General features: G+C 55.3%; 1 protein-coding gene and 1 long non-coding RNA gene across 5 annotated transcripts in view; one reads left to right on the top strand and one right to left on the bottom strand.

The window, feature by feature from the left end:
* The first annotated feature begins 939 nt into the window (after window positions 1–939).
* On the top strand, window positions 940–5,753 carry LOC110260614 (uncharacterized). The gene is made up of 2 exons (XR_002343854.2): window positions 940–1,240; window positions 4,942–5,753. It is a non-coding gene; the product is annotated as an uncharacterized LOC110260614 (long non-coding RNA).
* Window positions 5,754–7,371: 1,618 nt separating this feature from the next.
* The window catches only part of PARVB (parvin beta), a 109,216-nt gene continuing 93,789 nt past the window's right edge, over window positions 7,372–22,798 (bottom strand). Inside the window, exons 9-13 of one of the 4 annotated variants that reach the window (XM_021091402.2) lie at window positions 21,379–21,440; window positions 18,958–19,026; window positions 16,100–16,201; window positions 11,310–11,382; window positions 7,372–10,443 (exon numbers count right to left, since the gene is read on the bottom strand). In XM_021091402.2, coding sequence (XP_020947061.2) covers window positions 10,367–10,443; window positions 11,310–11,382; window positions 16,100–16,201; window positions 18,958–19,026; window positions 21,379–21,440 — 383 coding nt within the window. In that variant the 3' untranslated portion in view covers window positions 7,372–10,366. Of the gene's footprint in view, window positions 10,444–11,309; window positions 13,266–14,309; window positions 16,202–18,560; window positions 19,027–21,378; window positions 21,441–22,798 lie in introns of all 4 variants that reach the window. The other 3 variants (XR_014845378.1, XM_085024993.1, XR_014845379.1) reach the window with 3 other exon arrangements.

Consider the following 22,798-nt stretch of genomic DNA (forward strand, 5'->3'; position numbering starts at 1 on the left):
CTCGGTACCCAACAGCTCTGCAAGTGTAATCCAGCCTGCAGAGCCTGCCCCCAGGTCCCGGGGGACCTGCCAGCTACCTCTCCATCCTCCTCTCCTGACCTCGCCCACCCTCACGCCCTCCCAGCACCTGACAACCCTTTTATTCCCTGCCTCAGAGTCTTCATACTTACTGTGCCCTTGGTCTAGAGGCCGGTGCCCCACCTTTTAAAATAGCTGTGTCTTCATTCTTATCATCAGCTTAAGAGCCTCCTCCTCCAGGAAGTCTTCCCTAACTGCCTCACCGAAAGACTCAGTCCCTTCCCCCAGCCCCTTAAGATTTCCTTTGACCCCCGTGCCTAGAGCAATGCCTGGCGCAAAGTGGGCCCTGTGGACAAAATTTGGGTTTTCTTTTTCTGCTTCCATGGCATATGGGGGTTCCCAGGCTAGGGGTTAAATTGGAGCTGCAGCTGTGGGCCTACACCACAGTCACAGCAACTCAGGATCTGAGCCATGTCTGCGACCTACACTGCAGCTCACAGCAACACCAGATCCTTAACCCAATGAACGAGGCCAGGGATCAAACCCGCACCCTCATGCATACTAGTCAGATTTGTTCCTGCTGCACCATAATGGGAACTCCCCAGTGGATAACTATTGATGGCTATCATTGCCTAGGAGATAAGGTTTTTCCAGAGGAGAAATGGGCTTTGATGGATGAATGAGAGTTTTCCAGTGAGGAAGATGGTTAAGAATGTTCCAGGTGGAGGGAGCAGCCTATGCAAAGGCCTAGGAAGGAGAGATCCCAGGACAGCAGGACAGACAGGAGCTGGTCTCTCAGCCCGAATCTCCCTGAGTCTGGCAGAAAGGGTGGGTTTCCATAGCAACAGGTGACAGCGCTGGGTGACAGGAAGCTAACTACCCCTTCTCTGCTGACACATCCGGTGGAAAAGGGGAAAGAGCAGCTGAGAAGGTGCGAGCAGGAAAGTGAAGGTGTTTGTGAAAAGTAGGAAAATGACAAAAGGTTTTAGGGATGTTACTGCTGATATGCGCGGAGTCGCTGGTGATGAAGCGAGCTTAGCTGTCAGGGCTCTCATTTGACGGGGACCCAGCCTCGCAGGCAGGTGCTCTGACAGCCCCACAGCCCAGGGGACGATGAAGGGGTGCACGGCTGAGTTCGCCATTCTGACGCACCCATCTGAGACCGGGACTGGGGACAAAGCTGGGTGAGACGCAGCTGTGCCCAGACACCCATTTTGCTGGGGTGAGTATGGCATGGCTCCGGATACCACACTTGGGTGGTGCTTCCTGGGTCCCGGCTGCAAAGAGATGGCACACATGAGTGCGGAATCCAAGGGGTGCCTGCGAAGGGGCTGTTGGCATGGGGTTAAGGGAACCCGGATACCACAGGGCTGCGCCCCCAGGCCGGCCACAGGAGGAGCTGTCCCAGCTCCAACCCGTACGGGGCAAAAGTGGGAGTGGATTTTAGAGCCCAGGAAGAGAAGGACAGATGCTCTAAGAGGGGCAGCCGCTCAGGGCTGTGGCTTCTGGTAAAAGACCCAGCCAATCCAACTCGGCCCAGCAGAAGGGCAGGGCCAGAGGGACGAGTACCACGACGTCACTCTCCTTCGACCCTCTTTTTTCTGCCGGGACATCCCGTTGGTCAAATCCAACCGGAAGCCAGAGGCAAGAAAGCCCATGGAGACCACGGTCCACAGGTCAGGTGGGAAACAGTGGTGAGTGGATCTGAGCGGTGAGCAGGAAATATATGGCCCCCAAATTGTGCTTCTGGAGCCAGCAGTCACTTGCAACTCCGTGGCCGTGGCCTTGGTGGGTAATTCTGAGTCACTGCTGGAGGATCCAGCTCCAGCCTGCCCCTCTAGGCTCCCATGACTCTGTGGCCACCTCATTTTCTGTATCAGATTCCTTTCTGCTTCGGAGTTCCTATTGTGGCCCAGCAGAAACGAATCCGACTAGGAACCATGAGGTTGCAGGTTCGACCCCTGGCTCTTGCTCAGTGGGTTAAGGATCCGGCGTGGCCGTGAGCTGTGGTGTAGGTTGCAGACATGGCTCGGATCTGGCATTGCTGTGACTGTGGTGGAGGCCCACAGCTGCAGCTCTGATTTAACCCCTAGCCTGGGAACCTCCATAGCCGCAGGTGCAGCCCTAAAAAGACAAAAGACACACACAAAAAGATTCCTTTCTGCTTCAGCTACTGAAGAGGTTCCAGTTACCTGCAACAGAACCCCCATTAACACAGGATGGGTTTCTAGAAATAATTGCAGGCAATGTATCCTTGAGGATGGGGATTGGAACTGGTTATTTGTTCTGGTTGATTTCAAGGCAGTGAGGTTATAGTGACCATTAGAGGATGGAATTCTAGAAGACCAGGGCACGTGGTGGCAAAACAGTTAACTGTAATCGCCGAGAACCAAGCACCCGTTAAAGCCCCAGCTTTGGGAGACTTCACAGCGGCTTTTGGACGCAGTAAGATAAACGTGGTTTATTCAAGGACAGTGGCTGCATTTGCTCTTTATTGTCACACCAAGGAGTTTTTTCTTTTTCTTTCTTTTTTTTTTTTGGCTGCACCTGAGGCATGCACGGAAGTTCTGGAACCAGGGATCGAACCCACACCACAGCAGCCACTTGAGCCACTGCAGTGACAACGCCAGATCCTTAAAGTGCTGGGCCACCAGGGAATACCCAAGAGTTTTTTAAAAAGAAAAGAATGGCCCCAGGGCTGTAAATCCTTAGTCTAAGGTGTGGCTAGAGTCCCACCGAGTTCCTACAATAGCCCTAAAAGAGGCCTGGAGTTCCCATTGCGGCCCAGCGGAAATGAACCCACCCAGAATCCCTGACGATGAAGCTTGAATCCCTGGCCTCGCTCTGTGGGCTAAGGATCCGGCGTTGCTGTGATTGCGGGGCAGGCCAGCCACTGCAGCGCCTATTTGACCCCTAGCCTGGGAACTTCCATATGCTGCACTTGCAGCCCTAAAAAAAAAAAAAAAAGAATCCCTATCTCCTGGGGCTTTGGGGATGAAACAGCTGAAAATCAGAGGGAGACTCGGACCCTGTGCGCTGCAGAATTACAACAGACCAAAGCCAGAGCCTTGTCAAGCTTCCCATGTGACAGGCACGGCATTGTGTGTGGGAACAGAGGGACTCTAAGAGTGGGACAGTGACCTGCAGGAGCCCGAATCCGGCAGCAGGAGCAGCCCTGCCCCCACCCCCACCCCCCATCTGATGGGAGAGGCTCTCCACTCCCAGGAAACCGCAAACGGATCTTGCTGAGGTCTACACTGCAAGGGCAGGCCGGCTCTTCTCCTGCACCAACCCTGTCACTGCTCCCGGCCCCCAGACTCACAAGGACAGTCAGTCAGTTCCAGCCCAGCCTGGAGGGCAAGCTCAATGTCAAACCTGGGGGAAGAGGCTTATTTCTTTTTTTAAAATGGTAAACATTTGCTAATTTCCGTCAGCATTAAAAAAGGGGAAATGTGTACAGGAAATGGGGTTAGAAGGGCGTCAGGCCAAGGAAGAAGAAACACACTTTTTTTTTTTTTTTTTTGTCTTTTTTTGCTATTTCCTGGGCCGCTCCCATGGCATATGGAGGTTCCCAGGCTAGGGGTCCTATTGTAGCTACAGCTGACGGCCTACACCGCAGCCACAGCAACGCAGATCCAAGCTACATCTGTGACCTACACCACAGCTCACAGCAACGCCAGATCCTTGACCCAGGGATCGAACCCACATCCTCACGGTTCCTAGTCGGATTCGTGTCCACTGCGCCACAACAGGAACTCCATTTTCTCTTCTCTTCTTTTTAGGGCTGCACCTGCAGCATGTGGACGTTCCCAGGCCAGAAGTCGACCTGGAGCTGCATCTTCAATCTACACCACAGCTTGCGACAACGCCAGATCCTTAACCCACTGAGCAAGGCCAGGGATGGAACTCAAATCCTCACAAAGACAACGTTGGGTCCTTAACCCACGGAGCCACACAGGGAATTCCTACATGCACGTTCTAAATCTCTGCTGCGTCGCATCGTGGGTCCTGGAGTAAGTGATAGAATCTGTTTGGCACCTGGGCTGAACGGGTCAAGTTGCTGGTGGCCAGAGATCCCTGGGAAGACCCGGGAGTGGAGGCTGCAGGGTTACAGCTTCCCCCAGGGTCAGCCCTGACCGGAGGGGGAGAGCACCTTGACTTCGACTAAAGACGTCAGAGGATGTAGCACATCTTCCTTGGAAAAACGTCTGTTCAGGTCTTTTGCCCATGTTTCAATTGGGTGTTTGGCTTTTTTTGCTGTTGAGTTGTATAAGTTGCTTCTATATTCTAGAGATCAACCCCTTGTCCGTTGCATCATTTGAAACTAGTTTCTCCCATTCTGTAAGTTGTCTTTTGGTTTTCTTTTTGGTCTCCTTTGCTGTGCAAAAGCTTGTCAGTTTGATTAGGTCCCATGGGTTTCTTTTTGCTTTTATTTCTGTTGCTTTGGGAGACTGACCTGAGAAAATAGCCATGAGGTGGATGTCAGAGAATGTTTTGCCTGGGTTCTCTTCCAGGAGTTTGATGGTGTCTTATCTTATATTTAGGTCTTTCAGCCATTTTGCATGTCTAATAAATTTTTAGTTGAAGGCTAGACATTAGGGATTTTATGGTGTTGGGCGTATTTCTGTGCATTCCTTTAAAGAGCATTGGCATTTTTCTGGCAGGCAGTTAATTGTGAATTACTCCGAAACTTTTAAAGTGTGCTTTGAACCTTGACCTCCTCAGACGCCGACCTCTGTCTAAATCCGGCGAGCCCACCCTCCTCCTGCACCCCAGTCCAGGAATCACATCTGGGCAGGAAGCCTGGGCGATGGTAGGGCTTACCCTCATTCGTGCCCCCCCCCCCGTTTTTTAAGTCTCACAGACCAGTCAATGGCCGAAAATCTGAAATGGTTGTTTCTCATATTTTTCTCTGTTTTCCAGTTATTTCTGATGGCGAGGTAACTCCAAACATAGAAATCCTTTCTGCATGAGATACGTATGAACTAGAAAGAAGAGGTACCTTCTTAGTGGGCAAACACGATAAACAACACTTTACTTAGTAATTGAAATAAATATTCGAAGAAATGGGATGAGTGATGGGCCACGTCCCCTGAAAAGATGCACAGAGAAGAACACGTAGCTTCTGCCAAAAAACACACAACTCGAATCTAACCACGAGGGGACCATCAGACAAATCCACGCCGAGAGAGAGCTTCTAGACGATAACTGTCCTGTCTTCGTCAGCATCCGTGTCACAAAGCGTGAGAGACTGAAGAACTAGTCCAGATTAAAGAAGACTGGCGAGATGGGACAAAATTGCAATGCGTTTCTTTCAGTCAAAGGACATTCCTGGGACAGCCGGGGACAATGTAATTCAGGCCAGTAGATTAGATAGTGCTATTGTATCCGTGTTATTTCCTGGTCATGACACTTGTCCTGAAATTGTGGAACAGAATGATTTGGTTTTTAGGAAAGATACATCAATGTATTTAGAGAGAAAAGGGCACAGTGTGTGCAATTTACAAAGATCAAGGAAAGATCGACAATTAGCTAGACAGACCCATAGACTTCCCTCTGCAGAGGCTGATCTGTATCTAAATACCTGCACCTGCATCTCTATCAAGGACATAGGATGAAGCAAATACAAGAAAATGTTACTATTTAAGGGCATCGAGGCAAATACAGGAAGTCTTTAAACTAGTCTAGCAACCTCTCAGTCTTAAATCACGTAAATATAAAATGTTAAAAGAAAGTTTTCGCCTTCATCTTTGCTTTGTATCACCATAAACGCAAGGCTTGTTTGAATGCAGTGGGCTACATGCTTTCGGATGCTCAACTGTCCACAGGATGGACGCCTCGCAAGACCACGCCATCGTCCTACCTCCTGTCCCATCATGCCTTGCGTACGCCTTCCTCCCTGGCGTTCTGGAACACTGTTTCAGGCTCGCCTTGTCCATGCGTTTAAACGACTAATGTGGGGAGAAATCCAGAGGGAGCACTCCAGATACGGGTGGTAGAAAGCCAGAATCCTGCTTAGGTGTTTGGAAAAGTACGCTGAGGGTCAGCAAAGGAGACCTGTGCTTAAATATATGATGGGACTTAAACATTTGACTTTGAAAGACATGTATTTCAAAACAGCTGATTGAGACTGTTGGGTTAGTTTCAGGTCTACAGCAAAGTGATTCAGGTACATATATCCACCCTTTTTCACACCCGTTCCCAATATGGTTTATCACAGGATATTGAATATAGTCTCCCGTGCTGTACAGAAAAGCCCTGTTTATCCGTCCTGTATATATAAGTTTGCACCTGCTAATCCCAACCTCCCAACCCCTTCCTCCCCCATCCCCTCCCGCTTGGCCGCCACGAGTCTGTTCTCTATGCCTGTGAGTCTGTCTCTGTTTCACAGATGAAACGTTTCGCTTTTGGGGACCCTATCGTGGTTGTCCACAGCCCACTGCTGGAATGAACCGCAGGGTGCTCTTGGGTCCGAGGGGGCAGGGGGATGTGTGAATCACAGGTCTGACCCCAAATCCCTCTGCCTCTGAAGCCTCCTACTTGCCTCGGTCTCGCTACACGGCGCTGTCTCGTTTTCTTCCCAGAATTTGCCCTGGTTGCATGTAGCCCTCTGCTCTCCAGTTCCCGGGGCAGCGGCTGTGTCCCCCTGGTCCCTGCCGCACCCCCCAGGACCTAGCCTGGCACCCAGGAGTCCCTCAATAAACACTGACTAAGCTCCTGTTGTGCTGAGCTCCTGGGGGCCCCCACATCCCCCCCCCCGGGGGGGTTACACTTGACTCTCGTTGCTAATGAGATAATAATAATTTATTGACTCAAATTAGATTCCCAAGAGGAGATTTCTACTCAAAATGAAAACTGGAGTTTCCTTGTGGTGCAGCAGGTTAAGGATTCGGTGTTGTCACTGCAGTGGCTCTGGTCGCTGCTGCAGCTCGTGGTTGATTCCTGGCCCGTGGGACGTTTCACAGGGGCTGAAAAACCCCACAAAATCCCAACAAATCTGAGCTTCCTAACCACAAGACGCTGTCCTTGCCCAAGGAAGAGTCCCCATCTCTGCAGTGTCCAAGACCCTCTGTCAGCCCCGAGCTGGCTCCTGCCTGGGAACGGCTCCCACGAGAGGACTCAGAAGGTCCCTTCCTTCTCTGAATTCTGCTGAGGGCAAGCGGCCAGGTTGCCACCAGGCGGGGACCCTGGTGGAAGCAGAGATTCTGTGTCCCCCGTGGGGAGGGGAGGGCTGGACGGGGAGGCGTTCCTGACGGCACCCCATTCACACCAGACACCCATGCCAGACGATGAGCCAGACAGAACGGGGACAGAAGGATTCATAAAAGACGAGGGCTAGGTCCACAAGACAGCCAGGGTTCCAGTGGCTTTTATTTAATATCCAGAAATCCTACGTAAACACGGCTTACAACAATTAAAGACAATAAAATACTGACACACAGGTTGGGGAAGAGGATTCGGTCGCTTTAAAAAAACACAGCTCTGGGAGTTTCCATTGTGGCTCCGTGGATACAAACCCGGCTAGTAACCATGAGGATGCAGGTTCCATCCCTGGCCTCGCTCAGTGGGTTAAGGATCCGGTGCTGCTGTGAGCTGCGAAGAAGGGCGCAGACACAGCTGGCATCCGGTGTTGCGATGGATGGGGTGCAGGCTGGCAGCTGCAGCTCTGATTAACCTGGGAACGTCCATATGCCACAGGTGCAACCCTAAAAAGGGAAAAAAAAAAAAAAAGCCACACAGCTCTGCGTCACATCTGGGAACAAGGGGCTCCAGGGTCAGTGCTTGCTGGTTGTTTGAGAGGGACCAGAGCTGCCAGCAGGCTCCCCAAACTGGGCGGGGGCGGGGGGTGGTGTCAAAGACACACCACCCAAAGGATACGAGGAGGCGAGTGGTTCGCTGCCAGCCCGTGGCCACACGGGTGCATATGATCCTGGTTTCACAGTCCCTGAGAAAGATGGTCCCACTTCCGGGGGCAAAACAATTCACTGGAAATGGGAGGCAGCTGAGGAGGAAGGCTTCCAGAACCTTCCTCAATCAAGGGCTCAGAGGGAAGCCTCTGCACGCCAAGGAGCATCAAAAGCAAGCTGTTCCTGCTGCCCACGAGATGCCCCAGCGTGTGGCACTCCACGGAGGGGCCATCCCCGCCCCGAAACACCTGCCTAGACAGCTCTTGTCCCCAAGGTAAGAGGGAGGATGGGCGAATCCCCAGAGGAGGGATCGGCCTCGAGCAGAGTCCCCCCTGACCTCTGCCCGGAGCACCGCCCCCCACAAGTATCTGTCCAGGCCTTGCTCTCACCTCTGGTTCAAGCCAGCCTGGAAGGGAGGGAATCGAGATGCGTGCAGCCCGAGGGGGCCCACCAGTGGGCGGGAGGCACAGGGATACCACTGCACCAACTTGGAAAAACGGGGATGCCAACTCACTCCTTGGTTGGCATACGGCCTTAAATCAGCATTTGGAGACCAAAGTGCCCACGTACAACCTTCCCACCTATCTTTCCGCCCCTGTTTCTCTCCTACGTGAGACACGAAGAGCGTGAGGTGGGCTCCTGGCCGGAAGCTGAACTCCCCACCCCACCCCCACCCTCCCTTCAGGGTGTGGAATAGACCAGGGCCGCCCACCGGGGCTGAAGACCCCAGGCTTCTTTCCGATCCCACCCCCACCTCACCTCCTTCAGCCCCTCCCCACGCCCACCCCTCGGCCCCCAAGGAATCAGGCCCTCGCCAAGCCCACGTGACAAGGCAGGTGACTCGGTCTCCATCAGCCGGTCACGGAGATGCTGCGTGTAAGGAAGGCACAGGATGTTCCAGCCTCGGCTATTTTGTCACCGTGGTCCTTTCATGTCGCCGCATCCCGCGGGAGACGCCGTAATGCCGTTTTAATTATTTCTTTCCCCTGTTGGGTAGCCACCTCCGTCAAAACAGCTCTTCTGAACCCACCCCCAGCCTGGCAGCCGCCGGAGCAAACACAGAATATTAGACTGGTTTCTCAGTCTTGAGCGTCGGTATTCAGTGCCATTATAACAACTTACTCGACAGCTCTGTTCAGTAGCAGGAAGGCCAACATCAAAGAGAAGAGAGAGGCCCATCTTGCTGGGGGAGCTCAGGGGTGGCATCAAAGTCCCAGCTCCGGAGCCCGGGGTTGGGGGTGGGGTGACCCAGCCTAGGACCACCTGAGCCCTGGCGGATGGGTCCTCACTTCTCTCCTGAGCCAAGGTGGGCGCCCCAAGGATGCCGATGGGGCGCTGGAAGCTAGGAGTGGGGGTGGGGCAGGGGGAGGGGTAACAGTCACATCCCCTGTTAGGGGCGGAGCTGAACCCCCAGAACCCGCACGCCGCGGTCCTAACCCCAGGACTTCAAATCGCAACCGTATTTGGGGCCCAGGGTCTTGATTGGTGTCCTCATAAGCAGTGACGAGGACTCGGACCCGGAGGGAAGATGTGAAGAGACAGGGTGGAGACGGCGTCCCCGAGCCCAGGAGCAAGGCTCGGATCACCTTGACCTCAACTCCCAGCCTCCAGAACGGGGAGAAGACAGTCCGGGACCCCAGTCGGCGGCCCTTTGTTACGGCAGCCTGAGCAAACGAACACGCCCGGCTGGTTTAAAGGTGTTTTTCAAGTGCATCCCCACCCCCAGAGAGGGCCCCTGGGGCTGGAAACTTCCCAGGCAGCCCCTCCGCCTGCAGTTCAGATGCAGCTCCGACACAGCCCTCTCAGCCGTGGCAGGAATAAAGAAACGCCTCAGAAACCTCTCCTCCCTGGACCGTGGCGGCCGGGCCCTCGGGGTCCCAGATGTCTATGCAGCAAAATGAACACAACGCTGAGTGGCCGGGGGTGGGGGGGTGGGGGAGCGGACAGCCCTGTCACAGCTAAAGCTTCTGGGACTTAAGGGGGCCGTTTTGAAAACTGCAACATGCTTTTCACATTTAAAACACTTTTTAAAAAAGCCTTGCTTCCGAGGAGAGCCCGGCCCAGGGGATGCGGGCAGGACAGACAAGCCATCACCGCGGCTGCAAAGCTGCCTGTGCCTTTGGAGCCCCTGTGATCGCTGACGGCCCCTCCCAGGGCGGAGGGGTGGGGTGCCCGCTTTTTTTCCTTTCCACCTTTAGATCAAGGCCGACGGCATGGGGCTCAGCACCCCCCAGGTAAAGAGAGGCTGCCAACTCAGGCACTGGTGTTTGGAACGTGCATTTCAAAGGATCCCGCCCGCAGCAGAATCGAGGGAAAGGAGACAAGAGTGTCACAACCAGAGAAAGGGAGCGTGGGGGTGGGGAACGACAGGAGAGGGGGGGGCTCGGGGGGAGGGGGGCAGAGCCGGCACAGCCCCCCCCACCGCGGTCTCTGCTCCGCTGTCACTCCAGGTGCTTGTACTTGGTGAACAGGTTGTAAAGAACCCTCAGGGTGGATTTCAGGTCCAGGTTCACCACGTCTATGGAAGGAAAGAGACCAAGGGCAGACAAGAGGCTGCACCCCAAGCCCTGGTGCCGGCATCTGGGACACGGGGCATCCGCTGTGTCCCCAGCAGAGCACCTCTGGACGCTCTGGGCAGCACCATCTCCAGCCAGGCTGCTGCAAGAGCCCCCCAGGCCACCCCCACCCCCATCCCGGGAGGAGTGCCTGGGATGGCGAGGAAAAGGATGCTTCTTCTAGGATCTGCATCGGACAATCCCTGGACCGATGGTGTGGGGGCTACGGCAGCCCAGGACACTGGGGACCAAACGCCCACAGGCCATTCTATGATAGGACCACGCGGGACCTCCTGGGGCAGGGCAGGTGGGAGCTGCTGTCCCACCCCATCAGGCTCGGGCACCTGGTGGGGCCCGAGGCAGGACACCAGGCACTCAGACCACCACTCGAGTGGGAGATTCATGGGACAGGTCATTTAACATAGGCACCAGGTAGGGACGGGGAGGTGGCCCCTCGCCGGGGCTGTCCTGGCTCCCTCACTGCCATTCAGGCCTCACGGGGCGTGGCCAGGCTGCATTCCTGCTCAGGACAAGGACCCAACAGGCAAGAAACTGCAGTAAACCTTCAATACCCTTTCAAGGCCTGAAGCAGCATCTCCAGCCTGAGGCTGTGGGGCAGAGGTCGGGACCCCAAGCCAAGCGGTTACTAAAGAACCGGCCTTGGGGGCTCCACCAGCACAGTCAGTCCTCTCGGGCCCTGAAACCCCGGCATAGGAGCCACGAGAGCTGGATTCATCAGCAGAACCCCAACTTTGAGCCACACACACGGGGCCCGATGGGAGACACGGCCAGCCCTCCAGCCCCTCTGACACCCCAGTTGGGGCATTACCTTCGGGTCGAGCCTTGGGTTTCTTAAGCCCTCCGTCCAGCATCAGCTCAAAGGCAAACGACACATTATGGACCTGCGAGGAAGCTAGAGTTAGCACCCAGTCTGCGGCTGGTCACAGCACTCACCGCCCCCCCTCCGATGCCCACTGTTTCCCTCTGAAGGGACGGGGGTGGGGGGCAAGTGTGGCCAGAGTGAGCCTTTGCAATACCTACACCCCCGAGGACCAGGGTGCCTGGGGCAGAGCGGGGTGGGGGGTGCTGCGGGCAACACACATTCACCAAACGGTCCTCACTCTCCCTGCTCATCAGTGATGGGAGGAGGGTGCTGGGACATGCTGGGATGCAGGCACCAAACTCTGCCCTCGAGGGCTGGGGTCCCCAAGCACCTGCTCTACCCCAGGCCCCGACACACCCACATGATGACAAGTGACCGTGACTCCCTTTCCCAGATGAGGAAACAGAGGCTCAGAGAGAACAGGTCACTTCCCAAAGGTACCCAGCCCTGTGCACCATCCCCAGCACACAGCAGCCACCTGCTGTCTGCCGGAAGGGCCTCAAGTGAGCTGAGCATGACAGCTGTGCTCCTGGCAGGGGCATCTGTGGCCCTGGCACAGGGCAGACCCTGCTAGAACCGAAATCAGGCCACTGGTGGCTGCGGCAGAGGCCCGGTCCTGGTCCTCAACCTGCTTGATGCCCCAGCAAGGTGGCCACATCCGCACTCCCAACGGCCTCTCCCTGCCAGCCCTGAGCCCATGGGACGCTTGAGGCTGGCATCCCGCTGGCGGCTGCTGCAGAGGTTAGACACAGAGGCACCTCTGCTGTGTCGCTGTCCACCTGAACCAGAGGGGCCGGCGGTCAACCAGATCACAGCCAGCCAGACATCTGCTTCGAGCAAAGGCTGGCAGGGGGTGAGGTGGAGGCAGGGGACCAAAAAATGAAATAAATCACAAAGGTCAGAGCTACAACGGACTTCAGGATTCTCTGTAATCAAACACCTTTTAAACAGTAAGATGTTCATGATTTCAGGGCAAACGAATCAGAAACAGCAAGTTTACCTGCGAGGTGGTTTGACCAATAACCTGGAAAAAGACTTAAGCACAATCACCCTCAGTTAGTCCAGCCCACGAGGTACTGCAGGGTACCTGGAGGTACTGCAGGAGGCCTTGGGGCCACGACAGCAGCAGGCAAGCAGCCCCGGGACAAGCAAAGAAAGCCACCACCTGCTGGGCGTCCACAGGACCTGGGCCCTGACCCAGGGGATGTAGCCCAGAGCAAGCAGGCCACTCAGGCCCCGGGCTGGGCGGGCTGCAAGGATCAGAGGCTGCCCGGCTGGGTCCGAGGCCAAGGGGACCAGGAGGCAGGCTGCCAGAGTGGGCCTGGTGGGGGGCCACGCCTGGCTGAGCCTCAGAGGTGGGGTGAGCACGGGAAATGGAGAGCAGGTCTGTGACCTCCCGTTTATGGAGGGTCCTGCGGCTAAACAGGTGAGGGCGTCTGTGCCAAGAAAGGTGCGAGGCTCCGAGAGATGGAGCCGGGACTCAGCCCGCCCGCCTAGGGATCTGGAACTTGGGTCGTCTTCTCTAAGAGCGTCCTGCCTCCTCGGCCGTCCACTGCCCACCAGGCAGGTCACCTCACTCACACGCACCCCTGGCTCGGAGTTGAGACGGAGCCAGGACGGCCAAGAGGGAGGCGCGGAGCAAGCGGTCCGAGCAGCAGCCCACGTGGGCCCCTCCAGGCCCGCAGGGTCCTCCCCCAGCACGGGTGTGGAGCGAGGTTAAGTCCACAAGGCTCCACTCCTGCCCCACGGAGCGGGGAGGGGGAGCCCCCCCCACCCCAAGTCCCACTCTGTGCAGCTGCTCTGCCCAAATGATTTTTTTGGGGGGAGGTCTTTCTTAGGGCCCCATTCATGGCACACGGAGGTTCCTAGGCTAGGGGTCGAATCAGAGCTGCAGCTGCTGGCCTACACCACAGCCACGGCCACGCGGGATCCTTAACCCTCGGAGCGAGACCAGGGATGGAACCCACATCCTCATGGACGCTAGTCGGGTTCATTCCCACTGAGCCACGAAGGGAACTCCAAGGAAACTGCCAGATGGGAAACGTCCCCCACCACCTTCCGTCCTCGCTCAGCTCCGTGTCTCACCCGCAACGACCTCTCCCCAGGCAGAGAAGCATCCCCGGAGCCCGGCCCCACGGACTGGGCACAGAGAACAGCGAACAGCCACGAGCACGTGAGGCCACCTCCCTGACCCTGACCCTGACTCTGACCCCAGAGTGTGAGGACCCCGCCCTCCAAGGCCACACACTGAACCCAAAGCCCCGCACTGCTGCTGCGAGTCCGCCCACTGGCAGGACCCATAAGTCCTTTCTCTCCAAAATGCAAAGGATGTTCTAAAACCTGGCCAGGAGACAGAAGACTAGTGCGTCCCCAACAGGAGGGGGCTCTTCCAGCTCAGCCCCTGCCGCCTGCGGGACCCTCCCCACGCCGCGTTTCCTCACTGGTGGAGGGACAGAAGGGAAAGCCCCCTGCAAGTGCAAAGCCCGCTCTGGGTTCACTCCCACTGGTCTCCAGGTCTCCAGGACACACTCCACCCCCAGAGAGAGGGACACTGTGGCATATTCCACGAGATGACTGATGGGCCCAGGTACCCAGCCAAGCAGCCAGCCCAGCGTAAGGATCAAGTGCTGGGCCTGACACAAGATGTTGTGGGTGGTACCCAGGCCTCTGAGATGGTTCAAGGGGCCATTTGTTTGTTTGCAGGAACCTAAAGAGTCAGAGATGCCCAGTCTTTTTAAAACCCAGTGCAGTTGTTTAAAACCACAAGCCCATGGGGAGTTCCCACAGTGGCTCAGCGGTTAGCAAACCCGATTAGCATCCATGAGGACATGAGTTGGATCCCTGGCCTTGCTCAATGGGTTAAGGATCCGGTGTTGCTGTGAGCTGTGGTGTAGGTCACAGATGAGGCTCAGAGCTGGTGTTGCTGTGGCTGTGGTGTAGGCTGGCAGCTACAGCTCTGCTTCAACCCCTGACCTGGGAACCTCGGGTGCGGCCCTAAAAAGACAAAAAAATAAAAACCAAAACACACACACACATACACGCACACACACACACACACACGCCCGTGACACGTCTCTGATTTTGCTCACTGAGCCTCTGTCTCCTGCTGCTGCTGCAAAGATTCCCGGCACCTCATGGAGCCTCGGGCTCGGGGGATGCTTTGTGACGGTCCCACTGCACATGTCACCACTGCCTGGCTGCGTCTACACGAGGTGACCGGGAGCTCAGGTACTGGGACCAGCGTGAAGTGGATTCGGGTCCACGCGAGGTGGCTGGGAGGACCTGGGGGTTCATAACTCCCGCGGCTCACTAGGAGCTTCCCAGTGGCACCGTGACACCATCACTGCCTACAGAGAGGAGAGCTGGGAGTCCACGAGGCCAGGTAAGGACCCTCTAGCATCACTGCCTCCTCCAAGCAGAGTCCCAGCGGCTCCCCTCCGTGAGGGTCTAACTGCACGCTGGGCGCCCTCCTCTCCCGGCTCCCGATCGGAGGTGAAGGCAGACTGAGAGGCCAGAGCCGCAGCTCACAGAGAACCCCCCTCGTCTGGAAGGGACAGGGGCTGGAGGGGGCGTCCCTGCCACTGCACAGGGCCCGTCCTGGGAAGACACCCAGCTCGAGACAGCCTGGCTAAATGCACCCTTCTTAGTCATTCGAATAAAGAAAAGACCTCTCCAAAAAACACTTCTGCCACCAGGCACAGAAAGGGACGGAAACGCAGGAGCCCCGTCACCAAACTGTCTTCTTGCTTCCCGACTGGGCTCGGCACAGCCCCGAGCATCCGGTTCCCCCTGCGAGCCACGGACGCGGACGTGCCAGGACCTCGCTAATCTGTTCTGATTCCATCTCAGCAGGCGAGGCGGCATCGACATTTGGCTGCGAGCAAACTGCCTGCGAGGTGCCAGGAGCCGGCAGATTGATAAACACTGGCCCCGCTTCCCGATGTTTCCCTGGCTGCTGCCGCCCGCTTTTGCATTGTCTGCCTCTCCGACTCACGGGTCTAGCACTTCGGGAAAATAAAATGACAGATGCTCTCAGGTTCCAGCAACATGGTCAGGCCAGGAGCCTAGTTTCTAAAGCGACACACTACACATGGCTGGGGTTGGGCTGGCCCTCGGGAAGCTCTGGCAGGAGGCAAATCCCCCCGCCACAGAGCCACCCCAAATCCGAAGTCACACCCTCTGACCCACACAATCCTCTTTGAGGGACTTTCTAAGGAAACAATCCAGAAGAATGAAGAAACCTACCATATATTTGTACATGTGTGTATGTATCTGTATCTACATATTCCAGTTGATGTCCCATTGTTTTCATAGAGAAAAAAACAAACAAGCCAATCGCCCAAAACTGGGGAACATGAAGACAGTGTTGTCAGAGCCACTCCAGAGGGCTGCGTGGCACCCATGAAGACGGGATTTAGGAGACTCATGGAGCAGCAGGAAGCCCAGAGGGACATCCGTGTGGCATGAACAGGGGAAGGAGCTGAAAGTCAAGGGGCGTTCGATGACAACTATTAAAACCAGGGCAGTCCTGCGGGAAAGAGCCCGCCCCTGGACGCATCAGGCACTGCCCGTCCTCCTCTCCTGAGGGTTATTTCAATTGCAGTACCATTTTCCCGGCAGTATTTATTTTTTGAAGACTGTGGCTCGACTCCAGAGCGATTGGGGGATTCTACGCGGGGCACTTGGACCAGCCGGGCGTCCCGGGACCCCTCCCAGCATGGAGACCAGGCACCTGCCTTCTGGGGGAAGCTGTCGGGGGTCAGGTAGAAGTTGTGCAGGGGTACGAAGTAGTCTTCCAGCAGACCCATGAGCAGAACCAGGTACACACCATCTGCAAACTACAGAGAAACACGCGGTAAGGTTTCTGGGCCGGGCAGGGAGTCGGCCAATGCACTCGAAAGGAGGAAAATGTTTTAAAGGAAAAAAAAAGGAAAATCCATCCTTGGAGTTCCCGTCGTGGCTCAGTGGTTAACCAACCCAACTAGCATCCATGAAGACGCGGGTTCGATCCCTGGCCTCGCTCGGTGGGTTAAGGATCTGGTGTTGCCAGAAGCTCTGGTGTAGGTTGCAGACGAGGCTCAGATCCCATGTTACTGTGGCTCTGGCGAAGGCCTGAGGCTACAGCTCCAATTCGACTCCTAGCCTGGGAACCTCCACATGCTGCCAGTACGGCCCTAAAAGACAAAAAGACACACACACACAAAAACATCCATCCTTTGTTGAGAGAGCCTGCAATCAGATGATGAAGGCCCACAATATTTAGTAACAAAAGATGCCCACGCTATGTGGTAACAAAAATCACTTTACCAAACAGCTATACAGTGTGGTCCATTGTCATTTAAAAAAAATAAATAAGGGGAGTTTCCATCGTGACTCAGCAGGAACAAATTTGACTAGCATCCCCAAGGACACAGGTTCGATCCCTGGCCTTGCTCAGTGGGTTAAGGATTCGGTGCTGCCATGAGCTATGGTGTAGGTCAAAGACCCGTCTCAGATCCTGTGTGGCTATGGCTGTGGTGTAAGCCGGTGGCTGTAGCTCTGATTTGACCCTGGGAACCTCCATATGCCTCAGGTGCGGCCCTAAAAAGACAAAAAAAAAAAAAAGTATTAAATAAATAAATAAAACATTTAATGGGAGTTCTCTGGAGGCCTTGAGGATAAGGACCTGGCATTGTCACTGCTGTGGCTCGGGTTCGATCCCTGGCCTGGAAACTACCAAAAAACAAAAACCTCACGTATGCATCTGTAAGTCTTCTAGAAAATATGCATCCAACTGTGAACTGTAGTTAGTTACCTCTGGAGAGGATGACGGGGAGATTGCAGGGAGCAGAAAAAAGGACTGCTCCCTTCCAACAGGTGGACATGCACTGTTGATACATCAAGTCACAAATAATCAGAGGCTACATGTGCAGCATTAGCAAACAGCTAAAAAAATAAGAGAACTTGCAAACAACGCCCAAATAAATACACACATTAAAAATGGACCGTTCAGGAATCCCCCCTGAGGGACAGTGAGTTTAGACTCCAACGTCCGTGGCTCCCATCACTGCAGAGGTGAGGGTTCAATTCCTGGCCAGAGAACTTCTATACGCCTCAGGTGCAACTAAAAAATACCAACAAACAAACAAAAAAACCCAAAAACCAAAAAACTGGACCTTTCCGCTTTCAGATACAGACTCAAGCAGGCTGCGATGAGCTACTCATAGAAAAAAAAAACAAAAGATTTGGAACAAAACCACAGCACCGTTATCTCTGGGTGATGGGATTAGGGGTGCTTTTTATTTGTTTTGCTTATCTGCATTTTCAGACATTTCCACAATGAACCTGAATTACTTCTTTAATTAGAAAAGCAAATGAGAAAAGTTAAAGAAAGAGCGAGAAATGAAGACAGTCGCCCAGGGGTTTCAGAAGGATCAGCTGCGCATTAGCAAAATCCACGCCGAAGACTCAACATTCGAGCCCCCAGCTAATCCTGGAAAAATTATATTGTGTCCTTCCTGCTTGCCGAGTGCTCGAAACACACTTTCACGATGGGAGGGTGGGGGGAGATGGAGGTTCCAGACTTACTGCAGGCGGGATATTTTGCACATATGCATTACAGGGGTATTAGCCTGTGTTTGCTAGGTGCCAGTCGGGGCCGGCCAGCTGGGGAGAGCAGGGGGCCAGAACATTCCAGACTCAGGGACCAGCACATACTGAGCCCTTTGGTGGGAGTGCAGTAACACCTTGGAAGGTGTGATTGGTGAATTGCACCCCCCCCAAAAAAAAGATGTGTTGGCATCCTAACACCCCCACACACACCCCCAGAAGCTCAGAGTGTGAGCTCGTTTGGAAATGGGGTCTTTGCAGGGGTCCTGGAGTTCAGATGCGCTCATTAAGGTGGGCCTTAACCCAGCACAACTGCGTTTTCCCAAAAAGGGGAAATTTGGTCAGACACCCACACGGGAGAAAGTCACATGAAGATGACAGCAGAGATTGAGATGATACATCCTGCTGCGGCTCAGTGGGTTAAGAACCCGACATGGTCTCTGTGAGGATGTGGGTTCGATCCCTGGCCTCGCTCAGTGGGTTAAGGATCCAGTGTTGCCACAACCGTGGCATAGGTAGCAGGTGTGGCTCGACCTGGTATTGCTATGGCTGTGGTGTAGGCAGGCAGCTGCAGCTCCAATTCAACCCCTAGTCTGGGAACTTGCATACACTGCAGGTTTGGTCATTTAAAGGGAAAAAAAAAAAAAAGATACATCTAAGGACCAACGAAAGCCAGCAACGGCCAGCTAGCCACCAAAGCTGGAATAGGACCCCCGGCCCCCCACGCCAGGTCCTCAGAAGGAACCAGTCCTGCGAACACTTTGTTTGGCGGATCTGGGACTTCCAGCCTCCAGAACTATAAATGTGTATTGTTGACGGTCCTTTGTTCCAGAAGCCCCAAGGAATTAAGACAGGCGGTCCAGAAAACGATCAGGACGGCCAGGGCTGGCGCTATCTGGGCTGCGAGATGGTCCTTCCCTGCCTAACAAGATGGCCCACCGGAGCTCAGAAAGCTGTCTGAAAACGACCCAGGACGAAGGATCCTTCCGCCCAGAACACTGCTTACCTGGGTCTCTAGTTCCGTCACCTCCAAATTCAGCTTGTTCAAGTGCTTGTTCACAAACGTGATGAGAGACTGTCAAAAGCCAAGAGAACAGGGAGCATGACTGATTCAGCACCACGCCAGGGGACAGATGCGACCTTTGCCGTCCCTGGCTTCCGTGATCGCGTCTGTTTGCTAAAGCAAAAGGCTTCCCTCTGCAATGAAACGTTCTCACAATAGCCCTTGGTTTTACTGGGAAAATGCCTAAATCGACTGTACCTCTCTATTCACCCGCCACGGCACACTCACCATCCACACGCACGTGCCCTCGTCAGCATCCCCTACGGAAAAGCATCATTGGTGCCTTCGAGACGGACACAGCCGTCGGGGGAGATGACAAAATGTTTAAACGTCTGCTAGACGTAAGCTTGAACTATGCGACAGAGCAAAGGCTGCCCAGAGCCCCAGCCATCCGTTTCAGCCGAGGAAGAAGCTCTACCCAGGGCTTTAGCTCAGGTAAGCAGAGATTTTTCTGAGCCTTGCTAAGTACACAGCAAGGGCCGAGGACCGCTCCTCTCTGGCTGGAGTGGAAAACTTGCCCCCTGTCACTTGGCTCAGTCATCAAATCCAACTTCAATCAAAGTCAGGACAACCACCGCCCCTAACCAATGCCTCATTCATTCGACCCACGTTTACTCTGTGCTGGGGACGCAAGACCATTCATGAGACGGAGCCCCACCCTGAAGAGCTGGAGGCATAATTCTCCACACCCACCCCCAGTGGACACCACGGAGAAGTCAAGAGATACAGCAAAGCACGTGCAACCACGCAACGTGGGGGCGGGTGGGGCGATAAGTGTGTGGATCCCTGGAAGATGTCAGAGGGGGGAGCATTTGGACTAGGGGGGCGCGTAGAAGACGGGGAGGGGGGAGTGGGCGGAGCAGTCACCCAGGCCACATACACACGGGCGAACCTTCCGGCATCTTCTGCCTGGGGGTGGACGTCGGGGGGAGGGGAAAGGGTAGGAGCGGGTGACCCTAGACGGACTGGTGAGGTGGACAGGGTCCAACTGCTTTTATTCCGGGGCACGGGACCATCAACCCAGCACCTCTCTCTCCCTCTCTTTCTTTTTTTCTTTTTAGGGCCGCACTGGCGGCATATGGAGGTTCCCTGGCTAAGGGTCCAATCAGAGCTGTAGCTGCCGGCCTACACCACAGCCACGGCAACGCCAGATCCGAGCCACATCTGGGACCTACACCACAGCTCACGGCAACGCCAGATCCTTAACCCACTGAGCGAGGCCAGGGATCGAACCTGCGTCCTCATGGATCCTAGCCGAGTTCGTATCTCCACTAACAAGGCAACTGTCAATGTGGCGGTGGGGAAAGGGCCAGGCCAGAAGCAGGAAGCTGCCAGGCAAACACAAGGATTTTGTCTTGGTCATGACTGGAGCCCCCAGAGCCCCAAACATGCTTTTTCAAAGAATGAATTAGCACCAGATCTACAGAGACAGCTTGCCGCTACCTCATACTCCACACAGTCAGCAGCCGACATGGGGCCAGGCCCTGCACAGAGCAATCACACTGTATCCTCAGAAAAGCTGCCTCTCTGGATAGATAGGGAACCTGCAGGGAGGACTTATCATCTGCACGGGTCACACAGCTAAGTGGGGAGCCAGATCGGAATCCTCTTCCTCGAGAATTCCAAAGCATGTCAGCCTATTAAAGGCTCTGATAAGTCCTGCACTGAGAAACCTGTGTGGAAAAACAGTCTGCGACACAGACAGCTCTCTCCCCAGGGTCAAGGGCTCAGATTTTACAGGTGGGTGGGATGACAGTGAGGTGAGTCTGGATTCCTTCTGGGGGAGAGCAAACCTTCCCAGCAGACCCCTCCCCCCAGCCCCGGATTCCAGAGCCTGGTTCACAGGGATTTTTCCATCCACAGCCTGACCAGCAGGCTGCCTGGACTGGGGAAGGGCCTCCCCTTTGTCCTCCCAACGGGGGCGCGCAGGGGGGGGGGAAACAGGCCAAATGCAGCTTGGAACAGCTCCGCCCAGCAGCGTCTGCTTGTTTACCAGGCACGTCGTGAATGCAGCTTCATGGTCACCAGGCCAGCGGGCAGACGTGCTTAAAAACATTTCCACATTGGAAATTAAAAAAAAAAAAAGCCTTGATTCGGAAGGAACCGCCACCGGGTGCTGGCTGGGTAATTCACTCCGCAGCAGCGGTGGGGTGGGCGGGCAGGAAGATATCCAGGAGCAAGGATGCTGAGTTAAAAGGTGCTAATTTTATGCACTGGAGTTACGCTTCTGACTATAATTACACTTCAATCCATGTGGCAAACATTTCAGAGATTTCAAACATTTTCCCACCTCCTTCCCAGCACGGCGCCCGTGCGGTGAGGAAGCCGGGAGATGAGAGAAACGCAGCCCCGTGGAGCGCTCACCTTCTTCACCACACTGAGCTTGTCCGGGGCGTGGTCGAAGAGCGTGTCGAAGGCGTCCCGCTCTGCGGAGACACAGAAGAGGGTTTCAGGGGACTCGGATGCCGCCCACATCCCTGCCCGGGGACCAGGCAGCCTCTAATCCCCAGGGATGTCCCGCCCGCCTAGAATCTTTTCCGCGCCTGCCAGAACCTAGGGGTGGGCACGGATGAGGGGCAAAAGCAAGGAAAAGACGCTTCCAGGGGTCCTTCTAACTCAGTTCTATCTTTCAGCAGGAAACACAGGAGTAGCACTTCAACACTGGCCCCCCAAAATCACATCCTAGGACTTGAGGCGTCCTTGCCTCTCCCGCCCACCTGTCCCCTCTAGTCGGTAAACCTCGTCAATAAATCGGAGCCCCCCCACCCCCCAATACAAGCCCGTCACCTTGGGGCGGCTACAACCTCCTGCCTAACCCATCTCCCTCCTCCACTCCCAGCCCTTCCCACCCCCTCTCCCTGGTAGGCACAAGGAGCCCTTTAAAGTGTAAACTGATTCATGTCTTGCCCCTCCCCCTCCCTGCCCTGAATAAAACTCTCCACTGGCTTCTCATCAATCTTAAAATTCCCACAGGCCCGTGGGGGTCTAAGCAGGTGCAGCATCACCCCACCCCCAACACACTCGTCCTCCCTGACTTCACTCCACCAACCAGCTTCCTGGCGGCCCCTCCATCACACGCTCACCCCAGGGCCTTTGCACCTGCTATTCTCTCCTTCACTTCCTCCAGACTGCTCTGAGACCTCACCTCCCCTGAGGGGCCTTCCACGGATGCAAAAAGAGCACCCGACTCCCGCTCTCTGGCCCCTCACCCCGGCGCAATTTTCATAACACATAATCACTACCGGAGAGTGTGTTTTATTTTTAGTTATCTGCTGGACTGTCAGCCCCTTGTAGGCTAGGCCCACCGTCTCACTTGCTCCCTGCACTATCCCTGGCTCCGGCTCCGGAGCCATGAAAGGCTCACAGCCAGTGCTCAGAACAAAGGAAAGAACCAGGAAACCTGCTGAGACTCCTCCAATTATTCTTCCCCGGGCGTCTGCCTCTGTGGGAACATCTGCAGGGCCTGAAGGAGCCCGTTCCTCTGTGTCCCACCCGCTCTTTCTCCCAGGGACCCCGACCCACTCTAACTGCCACGCACAGGCCCGAGCACGCCTTCCAATTAACACAGAATCAATCCCTTCGCTCTTAAGTGCAAGGCCACTGGAGGCCAAGGCCGCATGGCTTTCAGTGGATAGGACAGCAGGGCTGGCTGGGGGCTGGGTTCTAGCCTGAGGCTGCCAGGCTGCCATGGCAGGTCACAGGGAGGCAGGACAGAGCCTGCTGCCTGGACCCCAGGCAGGTGGGCTGAGGTCTGCAGGGTGGATGCGGGGCCGTGGGGAGTCGC

This window comes from Sus scrofa, chromosome 5, assembly GCF_054392235.1.
Source record: "Sus scrofa isolate SSC_HxYL_T2T_F1_AM1 chromosome 5, Sscrofa_HxYL_maternal_Yorkshire_Landrace_v2.0, whole genome shotgun sequence".
Lineage (NCBI taxonomy): Eukaryota > Metazoa > Chordata > Mammalia > Artiodactyla > Suidae > Sus > Sus scrofa.